This window comes from Amphiprion ocellaris, chromosome 20 (genome assembly GCF_022539595.1).
Source record: "Amphiprion ocellaris isolate individual 3 ecotype Okinawa chromosome 20, ASM2253959v1, whole genome shotgun sequence".
In the NCBI taxonomy this organism is placed as follows: domain Eukaryota; kingdom Metazoa; phylum Chordata; class Actinopteri; family Pomacentridae; genus Amphiprion; species Amphiprion ocellaris.
The window spans coordinates 16,664,301-16,687,495 of record NC_072785.1 but is presented as its reverse complement, the minus strand read 5'-3'; the positions used below and the strand labels follow the sequence as shown (position 1 = coordinate 16,687,495).

The window sequence follows — 23,195 nt, the reverse complement described above, 5'->3', positions numbered from 1 at the left end:
TGACTAAATGTGAACATTTTCAGAATGTACTTTTTTTGCATTAAAACAAAGGAAAAATTTGGAGTTGTCGTTATTTGTCTGTTATTATGCTCTGATTTTACTGGTCTGGCCCAACTGAGAGATCAATTTGGGCTGCATGTGGGCCATGAACTAAAATGAGTTTGACACCCCTCATCTAGAGCAGTGTTTCTCAACTGGTGGGTCGCGACCCAAAAGTGGGTCGCGGGGCCGTTTTTGGTGGGTCGCGAGCCTTTTTCTAAAAAGAGAGAAAAATAAAGATAATCCAATTTAGTGGCGAGTCATTGTAGTTCCCCTCCGCACCCGCAGGGGGTCGTCGTGTCAGCAGCGACCGGTGAGGACACTGGTATTACCGTAGAAGAAACTGCATGTTTTCATAGCAACAGCAGCATGGCTAAACGCAAGTACGACAGCGAGTACATTAAATATGGATTTTCCTACATCGAAGACAAAGGAGTCCAAAAGCACGCATCTGAATAAACTTTTCGAGCGGTTTAGCGACTACTTTCCCGATAAACAACCCGAGGACGACTGGGTGCGCGACCCGTTTGGAATAAACATGGAAAGCATCACGTTGCCTAGCAGCGATGAATGTCAGCTGGTGGAGCGATCATGTGACCGCACTCTCAGAAAGAAATTCACAGAGGTAAGCCTTTCCCAGTTCTGGTGCAACGATGTGATGAGAGAGTATCCCTCCATTGCTAGTCGAGCTGTAAAAATCCTCCTACCATTCAGCACCACATACCTCTGTGAATGTGGCTTCTCAGCTCTTGTTCAGCTGAAAACCAAATACCGAAATAAACTGAACATTGAGCATGACCTCAGAGTTGCTTTATCATGCATACAGCCAGATTTTGAGACTCTTGCAAAGGCCACAAAGCATCCTCAGCTAAGCCATTAGAACTTCATGTAGTTCTGCAGTACTTTTATTGTGACTTGTGACTTTTGTTTATTTGTAAGTGCTTAAAAACACACTTTTCTTTCAATATTGCACACTATTTTTTTCCCCAAATATTGGCTTTCAAATATAGTTAAGCCCTTTGAAAAATGTTTTATTGTGTTTACATTTTGAGATTGATCAGAACTTTAAGCATTTCTTCACTTTAATAATTTGTTGAATGCACTTCATCAGTTTTCATGTTTTGGACTCTTTTGCACATATTTCCATACATAGTTTCTCCAGCTACAACAGCAATGTTGCAGACTTGTGCAGTATTATGAGAAGCTACTGGTTTTGTTGAATTGCACTTTTTTTGTAGAAAAAAATGCACTTTTATATATCCTGAGAACTACTTGAGGCTATTGTTCTACTTGTTTCAAAGTCCTCAGTACTTGAATTAGTATTGCTGCTTGATTTTGAGTTGTTGTGAAGTACTTGAGTTCAGGTTTAAAAGTTTTGTCTTCTAACGCTCAATCAATAAATTGTTGATTTTTGGAGAAATATTGTTTGGGTCACGACTTGTCATTTCAGTTTTATGGTGGGTCCCAGGCCCAGACCAGTTGAGAACCACTGATCTAGAGCATCTCCGATGAACGCCTTCGAGGAGCACCTTAAACGCAGCACTTGTCACCGCTGAGATCATCCGTTCAGTAGGGCGCATGCGCAGTGGACGGAGGTCGGGGTCCGGGGAGTGTCTGAGCGGCTCGTCGGCTTGAGTGTTTCTCGCAGACGCTGGAGCCAAGAAGAGCATCTGCATGAACAATGAACCGGCTGCATCGGAAGGAAATCATTCGATGAGACGGAGATGAAACGGACGTGAGAAGATGGGACGGAAGAATGGCACGATCTGGTGGATTTCTGTGGCGAGAATGACCTCTAACGGTGCAGGGAATTAGGATTTTCTAACACTTTGTTGCCTGGAGAGACAATCCTCACACAGACTGTGACAGCGTTGCACTGGTGGGCTGCTGTTTGCTTGTTTATGATCATCCTCAGTGTCGTTGTTAAATACAGGCTTCACATCTTCTAGCTTAAATCACCTTAAGGTCTTAATTTATTTATTCATTTGCATCAATAGCTGATTATTGGCTGGCTTGTAGTCTATTAGATTTCTACCAAAGTGCCAAATACTCACTGGAAAGTCATTCTAGATTTGGAAATATAGATATATATATTTTGTTCACTTGCTTCATCTAGAGTTTAATTACAGCAGACCACCCCTAGAATCAATGCTGCACTGACTTTGTTTTTTGATGCCATAATCTGCTTGATGTCATGAGTTGGCCATCTGTTGTGGGAACCTGCTTAAACCTGCAAGCAGATTAACCAGTTAAAGGATCCAAAAGCATCCGTCAGGACATTTCTTGTGCCAGGAGCTGTGTTGGCCCTCCAGGCTGAAGGTGAGGGATGCTGAGGGCCACGGTGGGCTCGGTGGAGGAGAGGGACGAGGAGCAGGAGGATGAAGGTGAAGAAGAGCTGAGGGATGGAGGGGTGCCTTTCTACGTGAACAGAGGGGGCCTCCCGGTGGACGAGGAGACTTGGGAGAGGATGTGGCGCCATGTGGCTCGAATCCACCCCACCGGTGAAGCACTGGGGAAGGAGATCAGGGGGGCCACCGACCTGCCCAAGGTAAACTGGTGGAACTGGAAACACGACGCTTAGCACAACGCTTTGCTTTTCACATTATAATTCTAAAACTTACACATAGACTTAAAACAATTTACACCCATGTGTTGTAGGAAATATTTGCCCTACTTCCCACATGAGACACAGAAAGCCACATCCCTCTAAATCAACTTGAAATGATTATTCTTGCTGCTTGATATTTTCCAATATCAGCACATTTCCATTTTCCATTTATCTCAGAGTGATCTATTTTATTTAGTTCTCATGAGAGTGGTTAAAGGGCAGTTAAGATATTGTTGCCATTGGTTGTAGCGGATAGAAAACAGAGCGCAGAGGTCAAACAAGACTACATTCTCCAGCTGCAATGAATGTTGGGATTGTATACTGGTAATGCAGTTGTTTGTCCCACAGATTCCAGTACCGAGTGTGCCTACATACCAACCTACCACCACTATCCCACAGCGCCTGGAAGCCATACAGAAGTATATCAGGGAATTGCAGTATCCTTTCACCAAGATGGTACATGTTTGGTACTTCTCCAGTAAATGTGAGAGTATATAATTACAGAATCCCACTGACCCACTGTTATAAGGCAGATGAATAATATAGGCCAAACAAAACAAATGCAATGTAGGTCACTGTGGTACTATTTTCTATATTAAGCCAAAGCTTGACATTCAGTCAGAGAAGAAATTCATCTATAATTAACCAACAGCCTATGAATATCACAAAGCACTTTAAGTTGTTTGTCTCTTCCTCTCACTGTTTGCCGCAGAGTGCTCTCACATGATTCTCTTGTTATGACCTTAACCGTGTCTTTCAGGTACAATCACACAGGAACACAGTTTTTTGAGATAAAGAAAAGCCGTCCTCTGACCGCGTAAGCACATCTTCCTTTTAGACTGATCATGAGTCCGATGTGGCGCCAGTCACAGGGATGATGTTTGTTGAGTTCTTACGGTTTAGTCAGTGTTGCTGGTGGCTGGTGCATGTGGATGAGCTGTATCTCTGCTTCACCTCTAGTCTTTGTGAGTAGAAACTAATGTCAATCAGCCTGGAGCCGGCAGCAGACTTTTCCTGACCTCAGTGGATTAGATTTAGTAGAACAGATTTTATTTCCCTGACTCATGGAAAATGTTTTAATTCGACTGCATAAAATCAGGAGCTGTGTGTTTTTGTGTGTTCTCTAGTGTACAGTTAACAATGGTATGCTCTTTTTCACAGGTTAATGGACATTGCTAAGGAGATGACCCGGGAGGCTCTGCCAATCAAATGTTTGGAAGCGGTGATCCTGGGGATGTATCTTTGCAGCCACAGAGCACTTTAACACTTAATGCACATTGATGCCTTCAGATTGTGTTGTTGCATGTTCTGCTGCAGTCACCATAAGGGTACTGATGGCTTCTTTTTACTTGTGCACTGAGCAGGCACGGTTGGCTGACAGAGTGAGAAATGCGTTTTTGGCAGACTTGCCGGGTATTGTCTCACCATATTTGGCTCAAGATATTGTCTGATATAGCAGAACAAAACAGAAGGACGCTTCACATAAAATCAAAGCAGTAGGCTCGACTACGGAAGCCAAATCTGCATTGATGTGGTGTTTTTTTTGCTATTGATTGAAACATAAGAATGAAAGATCAAATGTCCATTTCCTTGACCCAGCTTGATACAGTTACCTCACCAACAACATGCCCGGTGTGGAGCGCTTCCCCCTCAGCTTTAAGTCTCATTTCTCAGGGAACCACTTCCACCACATCGTGCTGGGAGTTCACAGCGGGGGACGCTTCGGTGCGCTGGGCATGAGCCGAAGGGAGGACCTCATGTTCAAGCCCCTGGAGTTCCGAACGCTGATGGACTTGGTTCAGGAATTTGAAGGAGCCTACAGGGGCTACTGGCACACCCTGCGCAAAGTCAAAATCGGCCAGTACGTGTCTCACGACCCTCACAGTGTGGAGCAGATAGAGTGGAAACACTCCATATTAGATGTGGACAAGCTGACCAAGGAGGAGCTCAGGAAGGAGCTGGAGAGACACACTCGAGACATGAGGCTGAAGGTACAGGTCTCACTGCTTTTTGTTGGAACGTATGCAAAAACATGCAAGACTGAAAACTGTGAAGGATAATATTTAGTAAATTTTTTTTTTATGTTAAAGATATACATATTTAACATCTTATTTTCCAACAGAAACAGATACAAGCTGTCATAGCTTTTGCGCGAGCAAAGATAATAATAAGAAATATAATTAGTCCTCAGCAGATGGACCGGCCTTCCTAACGGCTTATTAGATTTCCTTTGACATGCTGTGTCTTCATGCGCAGTGACACTGAGCTGATCTGCTGTTTGAGGAGCGATTTCTCTCAAACGACGCTCTCTCATCACCTCTCATGCTAAGATAATGAAGGCTGCCTTGATGCTGAGCTCGGTGTATAATAAAACTAATGTGATGACTCGACTCGAGCTCTGCAGTGCTTCATGCATGGCTGGCTCAATCCGTCAATAGCTGGTCTTTTAAACGGAGTGCTCTACACAATCACATTAAAGACATGGATACATTTCAGCCGCTGACACTCTGTGAGGACATGAGCTTTGTTAACTCACCCATGTGATGTTTTAAAGTGAGTGGATTTCTGATTAAGATGTCCTTTCTTTTGTGAACTGTGCATGCAGATAGGAAAGCCTGCACCTCCATCTCCCACCAAAGACAGGAGGAACAGCATGGGTTCACCCCTCAGAGGACAAGGCAGCCCCATACGGAGGATCAGCCGCGTTGAGAGACGGTATGATTAATCACATGCTCTGGAATATTAAGTGCTCACACTGAAAATACAGGCACCATAACCACTTATGGGAAACCTCTGTAGTCACCGGAAAAATTTGTATGTCTCATGATCTAAGACACAGGAAAGAATTAGTCACAGTTTCCGTATTGTATGAATAAACCTCACTGTCTTTTCTAATGTTTCTGTTGCAGTCCCTCTGGAGAGAAGAAGGTTCTGGAACAGAAATCATCAACAGACATGAATGGATACCAGATTCGAGTCTGAAGAAGAATTTCAGTTTGTGAATTTTAAGTTTATGCACATTTGTTTCATGGGGCCAGTGATTTATATTAAGGCTTAAGTTTTGTACACATTGGCCTATTCACTGGATGCAATGTTGTATAGGTCACCAGCAACCTCCCAAAACAAATGCCTCATTCAGCTCTCTGATGTTGTTACAGGATTTTTTTTTCTGTAGCAGTTATTGTGCATAGTAATTGGTGCTGGCATCGCTCCCGATTTATAGAAAGGAGGAGTGAAAGTGTAGTAATATGTCAACGTTTTTAAATCACTGCAGAGTTGTGCTAACTTGGCACAATGTGAAATATGATTCTTCACTGACACGGGCCAAAAGTACCACTCAGTGTAAATGTGCTACTGGACATATCATAGGTCTCTGTGCTGTTCTTGTTTCTAACAGAAGCTCTCAAGGCTCGTCTGCAATCTGTATCGTCGTACTGTAAGTGTGCAAATACATGTCATGTAATATAAATCCACTTAGGCTCTGCTGGGCAACGAATTCTTGTGTAGTGACTACTTTGCAAACCACTACCCATGTGCCTTGTATGAAGACTGTTTATATCCAGCCGATTATTCTCATTATTTAGAAAGCAGTGTAATCCCTGCTCTTCCAAATTGCTATTAAAAAAAACAAAAAAAACAGTGCAACACTGCACCCAACACACAGAGGAGAGCATGTTTGGCATGCTTTTTGCTTCCCAGGATTGAATGTGGGATTGAATAGATAATATACTGAATTATGTAAAAGCATTAAGATGGCATCTGTTGAATGATAAGTCATTCTGGCTGCAAATTATGAAAACTTCCTCTTGAATTTCAACAGTTATCAAGGTGATTAATGGCGAAGCATCTGATGGACCTAGTCTGCATTTAATGTAGATGTAAAATAATGAGAAGTCATTTTATTTGTATTGTATAGCTGCTTTCTATTTACAGTAAATACCTTGTTTTTAACTTTTATTCGTAGCAACCTTATCCAATATTTCACTTGCCTTAAGTGGTATCAAAGCAACCGACTTCCATTTAAGCTAAGATGTAAAGCAGTTTGTTTACAGCACTTTTATCCGCATTTTGTATTTTTTTTATTGGAATTTCTGTCATTTTATACTACCTTCAGTGTAGGTGACCACCAGTAAACATTTAGTATTTGCCACACACTGTTTTAAATGTTGCTACAGTCAACATTTTTTATCTGTACAGTAGGTGTTCATTTTAATTTTAGTGTTCTGTAACACAGTTGTTTTGTACCAAATGACCATTGGTTTACAGGATCACAATAAAGGGTCACTAAGATTGTGGCAGCATGGTTTTGTTTCATTATTTGTGTTAATATGGGTTGAGAACTAAAGTACTTGGTCCTTATTTGAGCATGTCCCAAAAAATCCCTCAAATGATGTGTTTAACGAGTAGGTACACTGTAATTAGTTGTCTGGCGGGGAATGGTGCCAGTTTTCTGTCCACCAATACTTCACATTTAGCACAGGGAGTATTTAGCTGAAGGGCAGCTTTTAGCACCAAGGCAGATGATGACGAGAGCAGACTGAGATCTCCAAACACTACTTATACAAAGAAGACGAAAAGCGTTATACATATATACATATACATATATACATATACATATATATATATGTATGTATATATATATATATATATATATATATATATATATATATATATATATATATATATATATATATATATATATATATATATATATATATATATACATATATAAATAAATAAATGGTTTAGTTTCCTGGCTGCATGTGTGCTGTTCTTGTGGTCAGTCATCCTGCTGCTTTATGGATCCCCAAATAGATGGATCTGCCCCACAGCACCGCAGTCAGCTAATAAGGTTTGATTGCTGCTGCAGTCAAAGAAAACTGGTTATCAAGGATCTACTTTAACGCACAGGCAGATAATAAACCTCTAAGTAGGCTGCATGTAAGCTAAAATACTGTTTAGATGGAGCACTCGATAGAGTAAAAGTTAGTTATTATTGTGGCAGTTGCCCTTGTTGAATTATGAAGAAAGATAAATCATAAGAAAGACATACAAATGTGTATCCTCCCTTCCAGTGGACTCCCAAGTGTCAAACATGTTGTCTATCAGTGTGAGATAGTGCAGAAACAGAAGGCATAATGCCCTATTTGGATAAAAACCTACTGACCTACTTCATTGTCTTTCATGCATTTGATGCCACAGGCGGAGCTGGAACACACAGTCTGATTCCTCTATATTAAAGTTTACAATTTGTGTGTATTTACATAGCATACTGACACAAATGAGCATGATGAATAAGGGAGGTGAGTGAAAGCAGTCCCAATGACGATGAGGAACATCTTTGCAGACATTCTACAGCCCACACATACAAAAGACTCCCCTCACTGAGCGCCATCATGCATTAACACTCAACTGTATGCATGAATTATTCATTCATGCATCAACCAGACATACTCACACTCATGCACAATGACAAACTGAGCGCCTCGGTGCAGTGGGGAGGGAGGGGTTGAGCCAACATTCAGGTCACAGTCTCAGCACTAGACTTGGTAAGGATACACAGGGAGAAAAACTAGATGATTTCCTACTAGTGGATGCATTTCACTTGCTAGAGCCAGGAAAAACAAACAACATTATTATGCACAAACTGGAGGATTGCACATGTGCTTTGTGTTTCACTAAAGAGCAAAGTACAATTATAACCTCACAGCTGTCCGCCAACTTGTCTGGTTGCAGTTTACATCCACATCTGTCCAGATTCAGAACATACAGACGAGTGACGACTTAAAAGAAAAACCTGAACCTGAGTGCATCACTTCATCAACCTCTCTTCTTACCTTGATGCCCCATCACTTTGGAAGACAGTAAATCTGGACTCATCAGACCACGATCAATCGCATTTGTTCCTCGAAGATGATGGTCCACCATTATTCTTCCAGGTTTCAATAATGAACTGGACGGTTCTTAACTTGATTTTAGTAGTTTCATAAATCTCCTTAGTTGTTTTGTTTGATGCAGGCCAATAATTTGACCCTTCTAGGACAGATTAATATCCTTCCCATGACCACAGGATATGTCTTCCGACATGGTTGTTTAAGAAATGAGACGCTCCTCACTGCATCAGTTAGGGTTAAATAAGTTGTTGCAGCTGAAACATATTCATCACTGCAGTAATTATCCAATGGAAGCTCTTACCTATTTGCTTAGTTAAATCCAGGTGAGGACTTTTTGGCCAGGCAGTGTGTATACAATAGTGTTCTGAGTGCTCACCTTTATTGTCTGATGAAACACTTGCATGCTGATAGGAGTGGTCTCCTCCAGGTTGACAAGAACCACATCCATAGGGTCAGAGAGGGTGACGGACTTTACAGCCACCAGATCTCAACCTAGTTAAACATCTATGGCAGGTTTTGGACGCATTTGTTAGACAGCATCCATCACCATAGCACCAAATACAAGGGATATTTTTAAATTACTAAGACACTATATGTGGGTTTTACCTTTGTCACGCATAAAACTATATGAACACAGAATCCCATTGATCTACTGTGCTGTGACAGTTTATACGGCCCAAACATTAGATATACAATGCAGGCCTTGATTAAGTAAAAGTCAGTTTCTGAGATATCATGTGGAAAAGAAAGCAGAATGCCTACAGCCAAGGCTTTTTTCCAGTGAAAAACATAGTCACACATTATTGGAAAATATTTACTCAACATTTTTATCACCTCAAAATATATCGCTTTCAAAATTAAGTTTAAAATAAACGAAAATTTAAAGCATTTAGCAACAGCAAAATGAGCAGGTCAATGTATCATCAGACCCATTAAAGCAATCACTGCCTTTGTTTTTTTTTTTGTTTTTTTTCTTTTTACTACAGCATAATTCAACAAGAATTGTCACATCCCAGTTATAACTCTAAAACATGCAACAGATGAAAACCACATGTAATGAGACAGAACATTGGCATCTATTGCTTTCTTTGCTCTTTAAACAAAAAATGTACCTTTTTTTCAGTTACAAAATGTTGCCAGAGGTGAACCACAAGTAATGCTATTCATACTAACAAAACACATTTGTGCAGAGCATGATCTGAATCTTATGAACAGAAAAAACTTCCCCTCTGATATCCATTTTACTGAATTCAACCACAAGTCCTTCCTATCATGCAGTATTCACATCCAGCTGGAATTTGGCCACAAGACTGAGATGGTCAGAAGGAAATATGTGATTGGGAAGTCCATGCATTGACCACAAGACATCCTCAGACAGGAGTGAGAGAGAGCTAATAAGCTTCAGACCTTCGCTGGCGAACTCGGCGCCAGCTGGGGAAAAGAAAAAAATATGTCACATAAGTTATTTAAAGTAGCAAATAATTCATTCAGCACTGCAACATTTCAGTTACTTTGCTGCTTCATATCATGTCCTCATACCTTTTTCATCAGAGGTAAAGCTGCGTTTTGGGGAGTAGAAGATGTAGTCAACAGTATTGCCTCCTTCAGAGTGCAGAGTTGTAACTTCTGGACAGCCAGGTCCTGGGAGGATGTGTTTATAGACTGACTCCAGGTCCAACCCATGACTGATAGTGTGTCTGAAACTGCCAATTTAGAAGATTTATGATAAATATATCACATTTCCATTTAAGTTTTACTCCAACTTTCGGTGTTTTTTTTTTGTACATAATACAAATACAAAATTTCCAAATGGCAGAATAATTACGCTGAGATGAATATTTTTTATTTTTGGAATAGCTTTAACATTTATTGTACTGTTTAGTGAGTCTCAGGTAATAACAGGTAATAAATGCCTGCAGCTAAACTGACCTTTTCTCATAAGGCTGATTTCCCTCTGAAGCATCTGTGCACAGCAAGAAGAATTTTTAGAGATTTCAAACACTACACTGAGGAAATTGGTGCTTTAAATGGCAAAATGACTGCAGGTCACAAGCTGTGGATTCTGTGTTGTATGTTTGTACCACCTGGTGTGTTGTCAGTGACCCCTGGAATCATCTTCAGGTACTGAGGACGGACACATGCAGCTGGACAATAGCGTAGCTGCAGCATGAAGTCATGGCTGTACTGGCATTTCCCTACACAAGTAGAACAAACATATCAAGTAGAGTAAAACAGGAAATATAGCATGAAAGACTGAAACAAACTCCTCGGATCAAGATAGCAAAAACAACAGTACAAACAAATCAATGTGACTTCAGTGAGACGCAAACCTGATTTGGGACTCTGGCTGTCAAGCATCGTGTTGACAGTAGTGTACTGGCAGTCGTCAGTGATTCCCAGAGAGCTGGGCCACAAAGGAGCAAACAGTCGGTAACAACCGACCTTATATGACAGATCCTCCTGACCTGAGATCTGTAAGACATGATGAATACATACGAGGTTATACAGAGGTAACTGCTGCAGGCATCGTAGTAGAAAACCTGAAATAAAAAGCTTAACGTATCTATTCTAAAACAGTTCACAGCAAGTAATTAGGCAATGCACTGTTTCTCTCTCACCATCCACGCAGGCAGACCCTGGTAGTAAAGCTCGCCGGTGGTGATCAGCTGGTACAGAAACATGTGTGGGACAGAGTTAAAGTCTCCACACAGTACAACGTTACAGTGTTCACCTTTGGCCTTGCAGGACTTCACCACGCTGCTGATTTCTGCCAGCATTATTGCTAACTGAGCGAGCTTCACGTCGCCCCTCTTGGGGTTGAAGAGCAGATGGGTGTTGGCCACGCAGAGGGGAGGAGCCTTCCCCTTGACCTCTGACCCCTGAGCAACCACTGGCCGAAGCAGCAAAACAATGCCGACGTTGTGCCGGTCCAACAGCTCCGTCTCCGGCCTGAAGAACTCCAGCTCAGTGACAACTACCTGAGAGAAGCAACTGCTGCGATAGCAAGTAGCACAGCCATCTGTCTTGGTCCCAGTGCGCCGCTTGTACACACAGGTGTAGCCTGAACCAACAACATGAACACAAATGTGTGTGATGTCTTTGTCACAATATCTTCCAGCATAATTCTTCCACTGGTGTGTCTCAGGTGACCTACCCATCTCAGACAGGAAGGGATGCAGTTGTTCATGGTAGTGGTTCTCCTGCACCTCTTGGAGACACACAATCTGCACACAAGAAGACACACACAAATCATTGGTGGACAAGCAATATAGGATATAAAATGCAGCTAGTTTAAATTTCAGAAAATGGTGCATCAGACTCACATCTGGTGTCCATTTTTGGATTTCGCCCACAAGCAGGCTGAAGCGGTAGTTCCAGTCCAGAACCTCCAGAGGGCAGTGTGTGTACAGGTCCTGATGAAGCTCCAGCAGGTCCTGAGCAAGGATGTTGTAGGACATGACAGTGAAGTCCATTGTTGCCTTTGTCAGTGGGAAGGGTATCAGGGCAGCCTCTGCTGTGGTGGCCCCATCATCTAAATCCTCCCACACTCTCCACATCACTAGATGGAAGGTAAGCATACAAACACATACACAGAGATCGATATTAAACTACTGAAAATACTACAACTGAGAAAAAAAAATGTGATCCTCACCTTCAAAGGGCATTGTTGGTTCTGTTGAAGGGTAGTAGCTCATGGCAGGATAGTCCCATGGTGGGCACTGCACTTCTTCTGCAAGACCAGGCCCTGCAGGGAAGTGCCATGCCGTTTGTGCATCATTCTGTCTGCTGAGGTCAAGGTCAGTCCAAGCGTTGGAGAGAAGGGAGGCAAATATCATCTTAGAGTTGTTTGCACCATTGCACGTTTCATCTGCAGCAGGAACTACATATTCATCCCAGCACTCAGTTACTTCAGCTGGACTATGCGACTTTTTCTTGTGTGGTATTTGGATTTGTCCCTTGGCTGACCAAGTAGTTTCGGTTGTGCTGATATCAGCTATAACTACTGACTCCTCCGAGGCTTGTATCTGTGTTTGTTCCTGTACTAGACAGCTACTTTCTTGTGTGTTGTCCTCTGTTTGCAGGGACTTTAATTGTTCCCCAAGTGTTTGCTCTGGATTGATGTCCTCAGTTGGGGAAATATGTCCATTTTCTTGCTTCCAATTCGGCACACTATAGTGGATCGTTATTTCCCCATCCTGCATGCTGGGAATTTCCGCTTTCTCCTGCTGTGGTCCATGTCTGTTCTCGGTTTTTATCTCCTCCACTTCAGATTGCACTTCACACATCTTCAAAGCTGTGTCATTCTTTGTGTTATGCAGGACAGCCATCAGCAGTTCTTTGTCCACGTCAGGCCTTGTAACGTCTTCCTTTTCTGAGTTAGATTTTTTTACCCTTTCTTTCGTTTGTCCTTTTGAATCACTGTTTGGGCTGAGCCAAAGGTCCAGCGGGGTTGTCTCAGATTGGGTGAACGTCTTGGTTGTGACACCACCACCATCCCACACTGCCGTGCCATTAACTGCTGCAAGGAGGAGATCCTTTTTTGAGTCTGGAATAAACATTACATATTTCAACATCATTTTGACAAGTAGTAGTTGCACTGTGACTAGTCAGAATTTGAATTCAAAACAACAGAAAGATCTATAATTCAGTTTTGACTAGTCAAAACAATAGTTAGATAACTCAAACATCATTACAAGTAGTCTGAATTGTTATGCATGAGGCTTCCCATTGCTCAGCAAAGGATTTGAAAAGTGTTAGTATAAGTAATGGTGGTTGCTGTGGTAGATAAGGTCATTAGAAAATGCAGTGAAATAGGAAGAGCTCATCTGCAAGGAGTTTGCGGAGAACAAAAATTATGGTCAAAATTAACTAGAAGGCAGCTCTGACAAAGCAGCAAAGCAGATTGTAGTAAGCGGTCACAGTTGTAGTGCCATAGTATGTTTAAAAGGTGAGCTGCTGCTGCCTCCAATTTGTCAAAAATAGAGATACCTGCAACGTCTTTTTTCCTGGTCAAAACTAGTGCCTTCCAGTAAAAAGTTTTATGAATGAAAATAACTTAACAAGATGAAATATTGCAGTTAAGACCCTGTAGTGTGATTTAAGGTGTGATTATACCAAAGTAATTTACATATTAGGGATTAAATCCTACAAAAAAAACAAACAAAAAATGATTTATTTGAATATGATACATATTAAGGTGAGAATTATAACCTAATTAACGTCATAATAAATATACAGTATAGTATTATAAATTACACAATTTACCCTAACTATGAATATTCTGACTAAAAGAACTTTTACTTTTGGAGATAGATCTAACCTTTAAAAAAAAAAAAAAAAAAAATTGTCAGAAAAGGCCAAGTCTAGATTTCAAATTGAGGGGAATTGCAGATACTTTGCATTAAAATCTTAACTAGTCAGAATAAAACTGCAGATAACTTTAAGTGAAATTACAACTAGCAATAGTTTAGCACATAGATTTCTGTAGCTATTTGACGTTTTTTGGGGAATTTTGTAGTACAATTTTATTCACAGTATATTTTACACTTTATTGTTCATGTAGTTGCTCACGATATTTTTCATTTAGATTAATATTTCCATTACATTTTATGTAAACGGGAACTCCATACACATGAATGGTAAAAGTAATTTGTCTATTAAGAAACACGATGTGAAAATCTCGTAGAATATGAAGAATTTAATTGCGGACATCTGTAGTACATATCCTGTTACGCTATTTAATATTCTCTTCCTAAATAAACATAAACTACACAACATGACACACGCGAGCACGTGGTCGCGTCCTGACGTCATAAGGGGGCGTCAAAAGCGCTAGACAGGTGCAAGCTAAACCACGACCTAAAGTTAGGTTAGTATAGTTACAATAACATTACATACTCTATGTTCACATTTCCCGTAAGAGAAACTGTTAGCATTAACTTATGATGAAAACCGCTAAGCTCGTGTCGCACTGAGCCTATAAGGATAAAAACTGAATCACCAACTTAAATACAGCGACACCAACAAAAGTCAAGAAAAGTGTTCAGTTAGCAGCGGACTAAATTTAGCGACCGTGTGGTTCTGGCAGCTGTTCAGGGGAACACATGCGAAGCTTTGATTTGATTCACAGTTTCCCTGCCGACAATTACCAACTCACACACCTTGGAAAACGTGCTATAATATTTACCTGAGGGGCGACTGGTCAGGTACCGTGAAAAGGGGTACAGCACATAAAACAGCAAGCTTCCAATCATGTTTCTCTACTACTAAAATCGACGCATGCGCTCTCTGAAGGTGGTGGTCACGTGGGAGGTTCGAGGCAAAAGTCATATGTCACTGGTATCTTCTTCTAAGTGATTAAATTTGTCTAAAAATAATGAGAACGCGGAATTGTATTTGAAATTTAAAAAAATAAAAAGTTAATATAATTATATTACAAATTTATGTATTTACTCCAAACACATCACATGCAACAACACATGCAAAAAATTACAGTGTTTTCCTTGGAGTTTTTAAAAACACAGGATGGAATCTACACTAAGGCATGAATTTTTAATGTCACTACACATGAAACATAACCTGAGGGCTAGAATGACCTGCTGCACAGCACTGGCCTATTTCATTTCACAGTACCAGCTCTAACAGGACATATTCAATTGGGAAAAAAGGAACAAGTCTCTCAAAGACGGTGCATTCCCTTTGTATCTAGGAAATAGTTTCTAAATGAGCAAAACTCTGGACATCAGACTGTAATGTCGATACACGCCTTCGAGTCCCTCTGCTTAAAGGATGATGACTTTCCATCCCCAGCTCAACTCCAAGACTCGGATGATGAGTTTGACATCGACCCGGAGTCAGATGGTGAGAATATTAAATTATTTCCTGGAGTTCTGGGTCAAATATAATAAAAGCTGTTTTGCAGGTCTTATTGTGAACCTTGTGAGGTAAAAACACCTCAGAATTTCTAAAAACAGGCAACTACATGGCATGTTTTGACTTAGGATTGCTGTAAAATATATGTCCATTATTTCACTATTTAGTCAAGGGCCTTTAAAGTATTACTCACGTTGTGTTGGCTTACTTACATGCAGAAAACGAGAAGAACAACAAGGAGATGTCCATAGCTGAAGTGTACATGCAGGCCTGCAAGCTGGTTGGTGTGGTGCCAGTCTCTTACTTTATCCGTAACCTCAACTCTCCAACTATGATACTCACTCACCACGGACTGGGACCTTTGGGATGTAAGGCACTTGCTATTGCTTTAGTGGTGAGTTTAAAATACAAGTGTATTATTGAGTGAGACTAATTTAAATTTAGATTTTTTAATTTAATTTAATTTTGTTTGTATTCAGACAGATATGCATATCACCACTCTGGGACTGGGAGACAATCACATTCAAGCTGAGGGAGCTAAATATCTTGTGGAGATGTTGAGGGCTAATTTCACCATTCAGCACCTGGTATGTAGGACTACAAACTGACCACTGGAGGGCACAAGTGTTTTTCAGATAATCTGTATGTGAACTGGAGAGTAGAGTAGAGTAATTCTTCATTTCTTTTTTTTTTTCAGGATTTGTCTGCCAACCATCTGAAGTCTGCTGGAGCTGAGTATGTGGCTAAAATGTTGCTGGACAACATTTCATTAAAATCCATTAAACTGTCAGGTAATGTGCACACAGCAAGGTGATGGGTGAACACTGGTTCGCAGATTCATTTTCATGTATCCACAGTTGTAACAAACAGGTTGTGATGGTTTTCTCGTTTAATCTTATGCTGTGAAAGAGAAAATACGATAAAACAAAACAATTTCCTCCATGCACAGTCATTTTAGCAGCGATAATTAAAACAATAATCAGTTATTATCTTGTTTGTTTTGCATATTTACCCAGGTCATATTTTCTTTCCCTGCAGGAAATAGATTCACTGATGATGATGCTAGATATTTTGCAGATGCCCTGTCAGTAAGTTACCAATGAACTCATTCCTGCTGTTTGTTGAATTATAATTTGCTTATGTTTTGTTACATCCTAATAATAGTTCATTTGCTAATACAAGTTGTAAGTGTGATATTATTTTTACATTTAGACCAATTCAAGGATAAAGGAACTGGACCTGAGCCATAACGAATTTCGTGGAAGAGGAGGGGAGCATTTGGGACAGCTGCTGGGTATGGTCAAAGTCTTACTTAGTAGCACTTACTGTCATTTTAGATGCGGTCAGATTATTTGGTTTACTTTATGGGATAAATACACAATGAATAACAATCAGAATGCTCACGTTTCTTTCTTGTTTTCTGTCTTTCTTTCTGCAGCAAACAATGAAGGCCTTGAGGTGCTGGACCTCAGTTGGAATCATCTTCGAATGAAAGGAGCTGTGGCTTTTTGTGCTGGACTTAAGGTGTGGCTTTATAACAAAAGTAGATTAATCATTGATTTGGCATACATAATGCAGTCACAATCTTCCACGTTTAGGTGAATATTATGTTGAAACACCTGGACTTGTCATGGAACGGTTTTGGGAATGAGGGTGCTCTGGCCATGGGAGAGGCCTTGAAGTTCAACAACACACTGGTGTATCTCAACCTCAACAACAACCGCCTCACCAACGAGGGTGTCAGCATGCTCTGCAGGGGTCTCGAATTCAATGACACACTCCGAGTCCTGCTGGTGGGTGGAGAAGGTTGAATTAAGGTAACATACATCATCAGTGCAGCTTTAGATAAACTGTAAGGTGGTGTTTTATTCTGTTACTTCTGTAGCTGGCTTATAACGCTTTAACAGTAGAGGGAGCACTGGCCCTGGTCCATGTGGTGAAGAACACACCGAAAACGGCCTTGGAGGAGATCAACATATGTGTGAGTGACATTTGGTCACAGGTTAACCCAATCATAAATGGTTTATCAGTTCAGTTTTGTGCTTGTATTAATCAATACAATATTGCATGAGTTCTTTTTTAAGCACAATGCATGCTCTGTATTCTATGTATACCATCATGTCTTTTCTCCAAACAGAATGTGCTGGTAAATGAGAATTTTGTGCATCTATTGGAGGTGACTTGTCAGGAACATCCTGGTCTGGATGTTCACTATGGAGGGGTGGGAGGCTTTATCGCTAAGAAGCCACCAAAACGCGTTGATCCAATGAAAGTCATCCAGGTCTGTTTGGGGATCCCATGAGAATTTTCAATATAATCATACGTTTTCCTTACTGTTAAACCCCTTCTATCATCTCTCAAGGATTATCTTGATCAGCGCAAGCTGCGTCTGTGGGATTTCTTTCGGAACATTGACAAAGACGGCACCATGCGAGTCCCAGTTGCTGACTTCAGGAAGGCCGTTCAGGTTTCCAAACAATTTGACATATTGAGTCGATGACATTTTAATTAAGTTTCAGGCACATTTTACTATGATATAATACATCTTTCATGATAAAAGAAGAAACTTTGAAACTGATTCTTTTGTGTGTGTGTGTGTGTGTGTGTGTGTGTGTGTGTGTGTGTGTGTGTGTGTGTGTGTGTGTGTGTGTGTGTGTGTGTGTGTGTGTGTGTGTGTGTGTGTGTGTGTGTGTGTGTGTGTGTGTGTGTGTGTGTGTGCGCACCTGTTTTAGCAATCAAGCATTCCTCTGGATCGATACCAGATTGAGGAGCTGATTCAGAGACTTGACCGTGACCGGACAGGAATGGTCGACTACAGGTGAGTATTTTCCCTACTTTATGACTCATTGAAAGGGCTTCTAAATTTTTACAGAAAACGCCTGTGATGGTTTATCTTTGGAACATAAAAAGTAATGGCATCCAGTTATTACAATAGCTGGTGTTTATCACTTTTTCAATGACGACGTTTTAGTTATGAGCTGGGAATTTGTCCAGATTCTTACCTTGAATGACACCTTAAAGACTGACACCATAAAAGTGTGATGTTTGCGTACAGCACAGAGATGCATGCAGTAAATAGTTTCTAAAAAGCAGTCAGCGAGGCACTGGTGAAGGAAGTATTTATATCCTGGTACTTAGGTGAAAGTACTCTGTTACAAGTAAAAGTCCTGCATTGTAAATATCATCAGGGAAATGTACCTAAAATACAAAATTAATGTATTAATTGCAGAAACTGTGCCTGTTGATCTGTTGTGTACATCTTTATATTATTTTAACTCATGTATTAATATAAAGCCCAAATTTTACTGTTACAGTTGGTTGAGGTGGAGCAAATTTTGAAGTACTTTTGCAGCTAATGGTTATTTTGAATCTCTGTTAATTCATATCTTTTTCATAAATTGATTGTTTAGTTTGTGAAAAAAATCAATATGACATCAAAAGTTCTCTCAGTGTGTGTATCTAAATAGCCGCCAGTTTCAGTCAGTTGACTAGTTCATTACTTATTTCACTTTAATGTACAACATAGCCAATTTAATGTGCAATATTTCATTTTTCAGGTGTAATATATCAGTTTCATGTGTGATATTTTATCATCACATGTAACATTTTATTATCATGTGCAATATATCACCATCATCTGTGATGTTACTTATTACTTCATTATTTTTGCCAGTATTACTTTTTACTTTTCTATTCCAGTCTTATTTTAGCTTACTTATTTTATTTATTTTTATGTATATACTTATGTATCAAAAAAGTTTTATCTTATCCTAATTGTTTCAGCGGTTCTTGTATAAACTGTTGAGTAGTTTAGATTACAAAAAGTCACACTGTAAAAATAATTGCAGTTGTCAGATACATGTAGAGAAATAAAAAGTGCAGTATTTCTTCCATGAGATGTAGTGGAGCAGAAGTAGAAGGTGGTATACAAAAAAAAAGTCAAGTGCAAATACTTCAAATTTGCATCACAGTGCATGCAATATCTAACAAAAGTAGTTGGTTATATTCCACCACTGCTGAGACGTTTATGATGTTTCTGTGCAGGGGTTTGGCAGATACAAGGAAACAAATGATGAGGGATCACCGCCGCCAGCTGAAGAAGGTTGAATCCCGTCAGAAGAAGGAGAAGCAGAAGAGCGATCGCATCCTGAAAACGTTCCAGAGCGCTGTGGAGGCGGTTACACCTCGCAGCTCTATGGTCATATCTCCAGGAGCTGCCAAAGAAGACTCAAGTGGTCCTCAGCACTTCTCTGCCACCCCTCTCAGCTCCTGGCACCACATTGTCATGTCCAACAGCAGTCGCTACTCTGTCACTAATCTGAGCAATGAGCACGTCCACCTGCCCATGTTAACAGGAAGCACACCTTACCGTCCGACCAGCTCCCCTGCAATGCGCTCCTACTCCCAGCCCAACCTGCTGGACGACTCCCCTCGCTTCACTCCAGGCAAGTCCATCTCTGCTCAGGGCGTTCGCTCCGATCCAGAGATGGGCCACAGCAAATTGAGCCCCACAACTAACAGCCTGACCCGGTCCAGGCCTGCTCTGAATGCCAAGCAGCCAGCGGTTAAAGTCAAAACCAAGAAGGTGAAGAAAAAGAAGCAAAAGAAACGTGCAGATAAAGACTCCAAGAATCCAGCACAAACTGTCAAGTGATGTGAACTGTATGTAATGTTATATGATCTACGTAATGCTGGTTTCTTTGTCATACACAACTATTAAACAAAGAAGGAGCTACATTATCTATCATGTCCCTAATCTCAAAAACAACACAAAACATGCACAGCATATTCAGCTGTTTATTTTTTTCAAATAAGACAGTCATCTATCAGTCAGCAATTAATTCCGTTTGCTACTAAGCGAGATGAGCCATCTACAGAAACAAAATGTCTCATAATACCTGAGAACTCTGTTAGCTTTCGAATTCTGGTGCACACCCACACACTGATGGAGATTTTCAAACAAACACCCGAGTATTTAATTCATGTTTGCTGAAGATAAGTGTAAGTGTTATATCTTGACATGTGCCTTGGCTAACAATGCTGTGAACCAGGACAGGTGCTGCATCTTTCAATATGTTCAGACAGGCTATATAAGTCCTGCAGATCCAGCTATCTCAATCATAATCACTCTGACTGCACCAGAATGATCGGCACTCTGTATTTCTTAGCACTGCTGAGCTCCACAGTGGCCTGGGGGGTATGTATGGCATGACTTAGATCAACTGATTGATCTTTATTCTTTGACACTCCAGTCACATTAGAGATAAGCTGAACTCTGTTCATCTGTTTCCTTTCCTCAGCCTGTAGACCTGTGGAGTGAGGAGAGTGTGAGGAATGAGACAGGAGGCGGAGGTGGGGACAGGTGTACCTGTGACGCCTTCCTGCCCAGTTCAACTTTTCCTATAGGAGATTTGGTGGCGGTAGAGCAGACAGTAGTGGAGATCTCACACAAACTGGAGAGGGAGATGGGCAAGGTAATCAGGCTGGTTGGAAGCAAGTGCAATAAATGATGATATATTTGTGACAAAAAAAATGTTCTTTCTGACTTGATTTCAGCTTGAGGACTATGAAGCCAAGATGACAGAGTATGCAGAGAAGATCGTGAAGTTGACTATTGAAATCGAAAAAATGGAGAAGGACCCTGATGCTTACAATGAAGACGACTTCCAAAACACAAAAGTGGAGATTAAACAAGTGGAGGCTCTGATTGCAGAGCTGCAGCTCTCCATCAATGGCTCCACCACAGTCTTTGAGTCCGTGCGTGTAGAGGTATGTGTTGAAAGTCACCTCATCGTTAGAGGAAATGGTGATCTAAAGTCAAACCACGTGTCATCTCTCAGGTGACAGCCGTGGTGGCGACCTTGAATAGGCTGGAGAAGACCTACGACAAGAACCTTGTTTTGGTCACCCGCCGAGAGTACGTCAAGGTGCAGCTGCAACTGGAGGAGTGTGAGAGACGCCACCAGGAGCTTTTCAACCCTAACATTGGTAAGCTCATTAACAATGTCATGTAAGTTGTAAGCCCCCTATTGTACTCATTTAACTACCGTAGCTGTCCTCTCTCTCTGCAGGCTCTTGTGCTCACACTGGTATCTCCAAGCTCAGCCAGCCTATTGTTTCCCAACTGAATGCCCATCTAAGCACCAGCTACACATTTGGAGGCTGGGGCAAAGACTCAAAGCCTCTTCCTGACAGAGAGTCTATGTACTGGTACTCTGGAGCCACTACTGCAGGCATTTCCTCCATTAGGTTCTACACTAACTACAAGAACCTCATTTTGAGAAATGCTTTCCAGACTACTTCCTTAAAGAGTGGCTGGACTGGTACAGGGAACAATTTTATCATCCGTGGTAATACTCTGTATTATCAGATCAACAGACCGTTTTCGGTGGCCAAGCTGAATTTCACCACCATGTTATATGAGTCTAGGGTGATTCCTAAGGCTAGTTCCAGTATCTCTTATGCTAACTCTCCCAATCAGAACTTTGACTTTGCTGCTGATGAAAGCGGCCTGTGGGTGACTTATGCTACAGTAGAGTCCGGTGGTCGGATGGTCATTGCTAAAATAAACGAAGCGTCTTTTGGCTTAGAGGAGGAATGGCAGACTAGTGTTTATAAACCAGGTGTGAACAATGCCTTCATGATCTGTGGTGTTCTGTATGCAACCAGATCCATTGATGTTCACATTGAGGAGATATTTTACATGTATGACACCAAAACAAAGCAGGAGACCCACATCAGCATTCGCTTTGAGAGGTTCCGGGAGAAGTATTCCAACCTGGACTACAATCCCACCGACCAGAAGCTCTACATGTACAATGACGGTTACTATCTCAGCTACCATCTGTGGTTTAACCACACAGCTACAACCACTGTGCAGCCACCACATGTTGTGACCTAAATAATCTCCTGTGATTTATTGAAGAATCCCATCACATCAACTTTTCTCCTGTGATTCACACCATGAATCATTTGTCCTTCTTCTTGATTGTTAATAAAGGATTTCAAGCATTACAGAAGTGTCATGTGTGTTTTTGTGTACTATTTTATACTGACTGAAAATAAGAGTATGACTATTATATAAAATATAAGATTAATCAAGTAAAAAGAGGTATCATTCTGTACTCAGAGAAGGAGAGAAGGAATGATCCTCTTTAAAATCCTGTTTACAACATTTAACAAAACGCAGAATCACTTCCACTTCTAAATGAGCAATTTTAAGTTCTTAAATGACACTGAGAGTTTGAGACTTGATTCAAAATACTAAATTGAATGATCAGTGCATCTTGGATTTTAATGTGTCAGTGCTTTTTAGTTCAGAAAAAATAAGAGAATCAAACTATCAATTTTTATGAAACCCATTTCTAGAACAGGTTAAAAAGTAATGTAATAGATATCTAATTTTGATATGTCAGGAAATGTGCAATTAGAATTGATCTGGCATTGGTCTACATATAAAGACAAACAATCACACTCACATTCACACCTATGGACAATTTAGAATTACCAATCAACCTGAGAAATTTTTTGGACTGTGGGAGAAAACCCACGCATGCACAGAGCGAATATGCAAACTCTATGCAGAAAGGTTGGGATTCTAACCAGGGATCTTCTAGCTGCAAGGCAAAAGTGCTAACCACCAAACCACTGTGCAGCCCCAACACACTACAGTTAAATGTTATTTATATATGACCCAATCATAATTTAAGAAATCTTAGTCACATAGTAAGATCAAGACCAAACAAATCCTCCTTTAGCAGACATTTGGTGACAGTGGGGAG

At 40.8% G+C, this 23,195-nt stretch overlaps 4 protein-coding genes across 5 annotated transcripts; 3 read left to right on the top strand and 1 right to left on the bottom strand.

Annotated features, from left to right (window-relative positions):
- Positions 1-378: 378 nt before the first annotated feature.
- Positions 379-6,942, top strand: vash1 (vasohibin 1). The gene is made up of 8 exons (XM_023283381.3): positions 379-664; positions 1,490-2,587; positions 2,996-3,084; positions 3,408-3,464; positions 3,809-3,883; positions 4,257-4,638; positions 5,253-5,362; positions 5,557-6,942. Exons 2-8 carry the CDS (start codon positions 2,366-2,368, stop codon positions 5,627-5,629), a joined length of 1,008 nt encoding a protein of 335 aa, XP_023139149.1. The 5' UTR covers positions 379-664; positions 1,490-2,365; the 3' UTR covers positions 5,630-6,942.
- Positions 6,943-9,339: 2,397 nt separating this feature from the next.
- Positions 9,340-14,855, bottom strand: angel1 (angel homolog 1 (Drosophila)). 2 transcript variants are annotated; one of them, XM_023283372.3, is made up of 10 exons: positions 14,729-14,855; positions 12,194-13,060; positions 11,865-12,100; positions 11,696-11,765; positions 11,160-11,602; positions 10,872-11,013; positions 10,626-10,736; positions 10,471-10,504; positions 10,081-10,244; positions 9,340-9,972 (listed from the first exon to the last, which is right to left on the bottom strand). In XM_023283372.3, the coding sequence occupies exons 1-10, from the start codon at positions 14,793-14,795 to the stop codon at positions 9,812-9,814; spliced, it is 2,295 nt and encodes a 764-aa protein (XP_023139140.2). In that variant the 5' UTR covers positions 14,796-14,855; the 3' UTR covers positions 9,340-9,811. The 2 variants fall into 2 exon arrangements, with proteins under 2 accessions (XP_023139140.2, XP_023139139.2); XM_023283371.3 differs by having other exon boundaries at positions 12,194-13,087; positions 14,729-14,853.
- Positions 14,856-14,901: 46 nt separating this feature from the next.
- Positions 14,902-20,311, top strand: LOC111577233 (leucine-rich repeat-containing protein 74A). The gene is made up of 13 exons (XM_023283385.3): positions 14,902-15,402; positions 15,633-15,808; positions 15,894-16,001; positions 16,112-16,205; positions 16,453-16,502; positions 16,627-16,708; positions 16,853-16,938; positions 17,013-17,207; positions 17,300-17,395; positions 17,552-17,695; positions 17,777-17,881; positions 18,147-18,232; positions 19,459-20,311. The coding sequence occupies exons 1-13, from the start codon at positions 15,294-15,296 to the stop codon at positions 20,066-20,068; spliced, it is 1,941 nt and encodes a 646-aa protein (XP_023139153.2). The 5' UTR covers positions 14,902-15,293; the 3' UTR covers positions 20,069-20,311.
- Positions 20,312-20,452: 141 nt separating this feature from the next.
- Positions 20,453-22,433, top strand: olfm4.1 (olfactomedin 4, tandem duplicate 1). Its single transcript, XM_023283379.3, has 5 exons — positions 20,453-20,611; positions 20,715-20,888; positions 20,971-21,183; positions 21,255-21,402; positions 21,486-22,433. The coding sequence occupies exons 1-5, from the start codon at positions 20,558-20,560 to the stop codon at positions 22,313-22,315; spliced, it is 1,419 nt and encodes a 472-aa protein (XP_023139147.2). The 5' UTR covers positions 20,453-20,557; the 3' UTR covers positions 22,316-22,433.
- Positions 22,434-23,195: the final 762 nt, after the last annotated feature.

Bases quoted from the DNA above. Each gene is read 5' to 3' on its own strand.
- LOC111577233 (XM_023283385.3), top strand. From the start codon at position 15,294: ATGTCGATACACGCCTTCGAGTCCCTCTGCTTAAAGGATGATGACTTT. The intron at 17,696-17,776 runs GTCTGTTTGGGG...TCATCTCTCAAG, and splicing joins ATCCAATGAAAGTCATCCAG to GATTATCTTGATCAGCGCAA. The intron at 18,233-19,458 runs GTGAGTATTTTC...GTTTCTGTGCAG, and splicing joins ACAGGAATGGTCGACTACAG to GGGTTTGGCAGATACAAGGA.
- olfm4.1 (XM_023283379.3), top strand. From the start codon at position 20,558: ATGATCGGCACTCTGTATTTCTTAGCACTGCTGAGCTCCACAGTGGCC. The intron at 21,184-21,254 runs GTATGTGTTGAA...GTCATCTCTCAG, and splicing joins TTGAGTCCGTGCGTGTAGAG to GTGACAGCCGTGGTGGCGAC. The intron at 21,403-21,485 runs GTAAGCTCATTA...CTCTCTCTGCAG, and splicing joins GCTTTTCAACCCTAACATTG to GCTCTTGTGCTCACACTGGT.
- vash1 (XM_023283381.3), top strand. From the start codon at position 2,366: ATGCTGAGGGCCACGGTGGGCTCGGTGGAGGAGAGGGACGAGGAGCAG. The intron at 3,884-4,256 runs GTATCTTTGCAG...AGCTTGATACAG, and splicing joins GAAGCGGTGATCCTGGGGAT to TTACCTCACCAACAACATGC. The intron at 5,363-5,556 runs GTATGATTAATC...TTTCTGTTGCAG, and splicing joins ATCAGCCGCGTTGAGAGACG to TCCCTCTGGAGAGAAGAAGG.
- angel1 (XM_023283371.3), bottom strand. From the start codon at position 14,795: ATGATTGGAAGCTTGCTGTTTTATGTGCTGTACCCCTTTTCACGGTAC. The intron at 11,603-11,695 runs GTAGGTCACCTG...TTGTTGGTTCAG, and splicing joins TCCCTTCCTGTCTGAGATGG to GCTACACCTGTGTGTACAAG. The intron at 10,505-10,625 runs GTGGTACAAACA...TGCTGTGCACAG, and splicing joins GGTCACTGACAACACACCAG to ATGCTTCAGAGGGAAATCAG.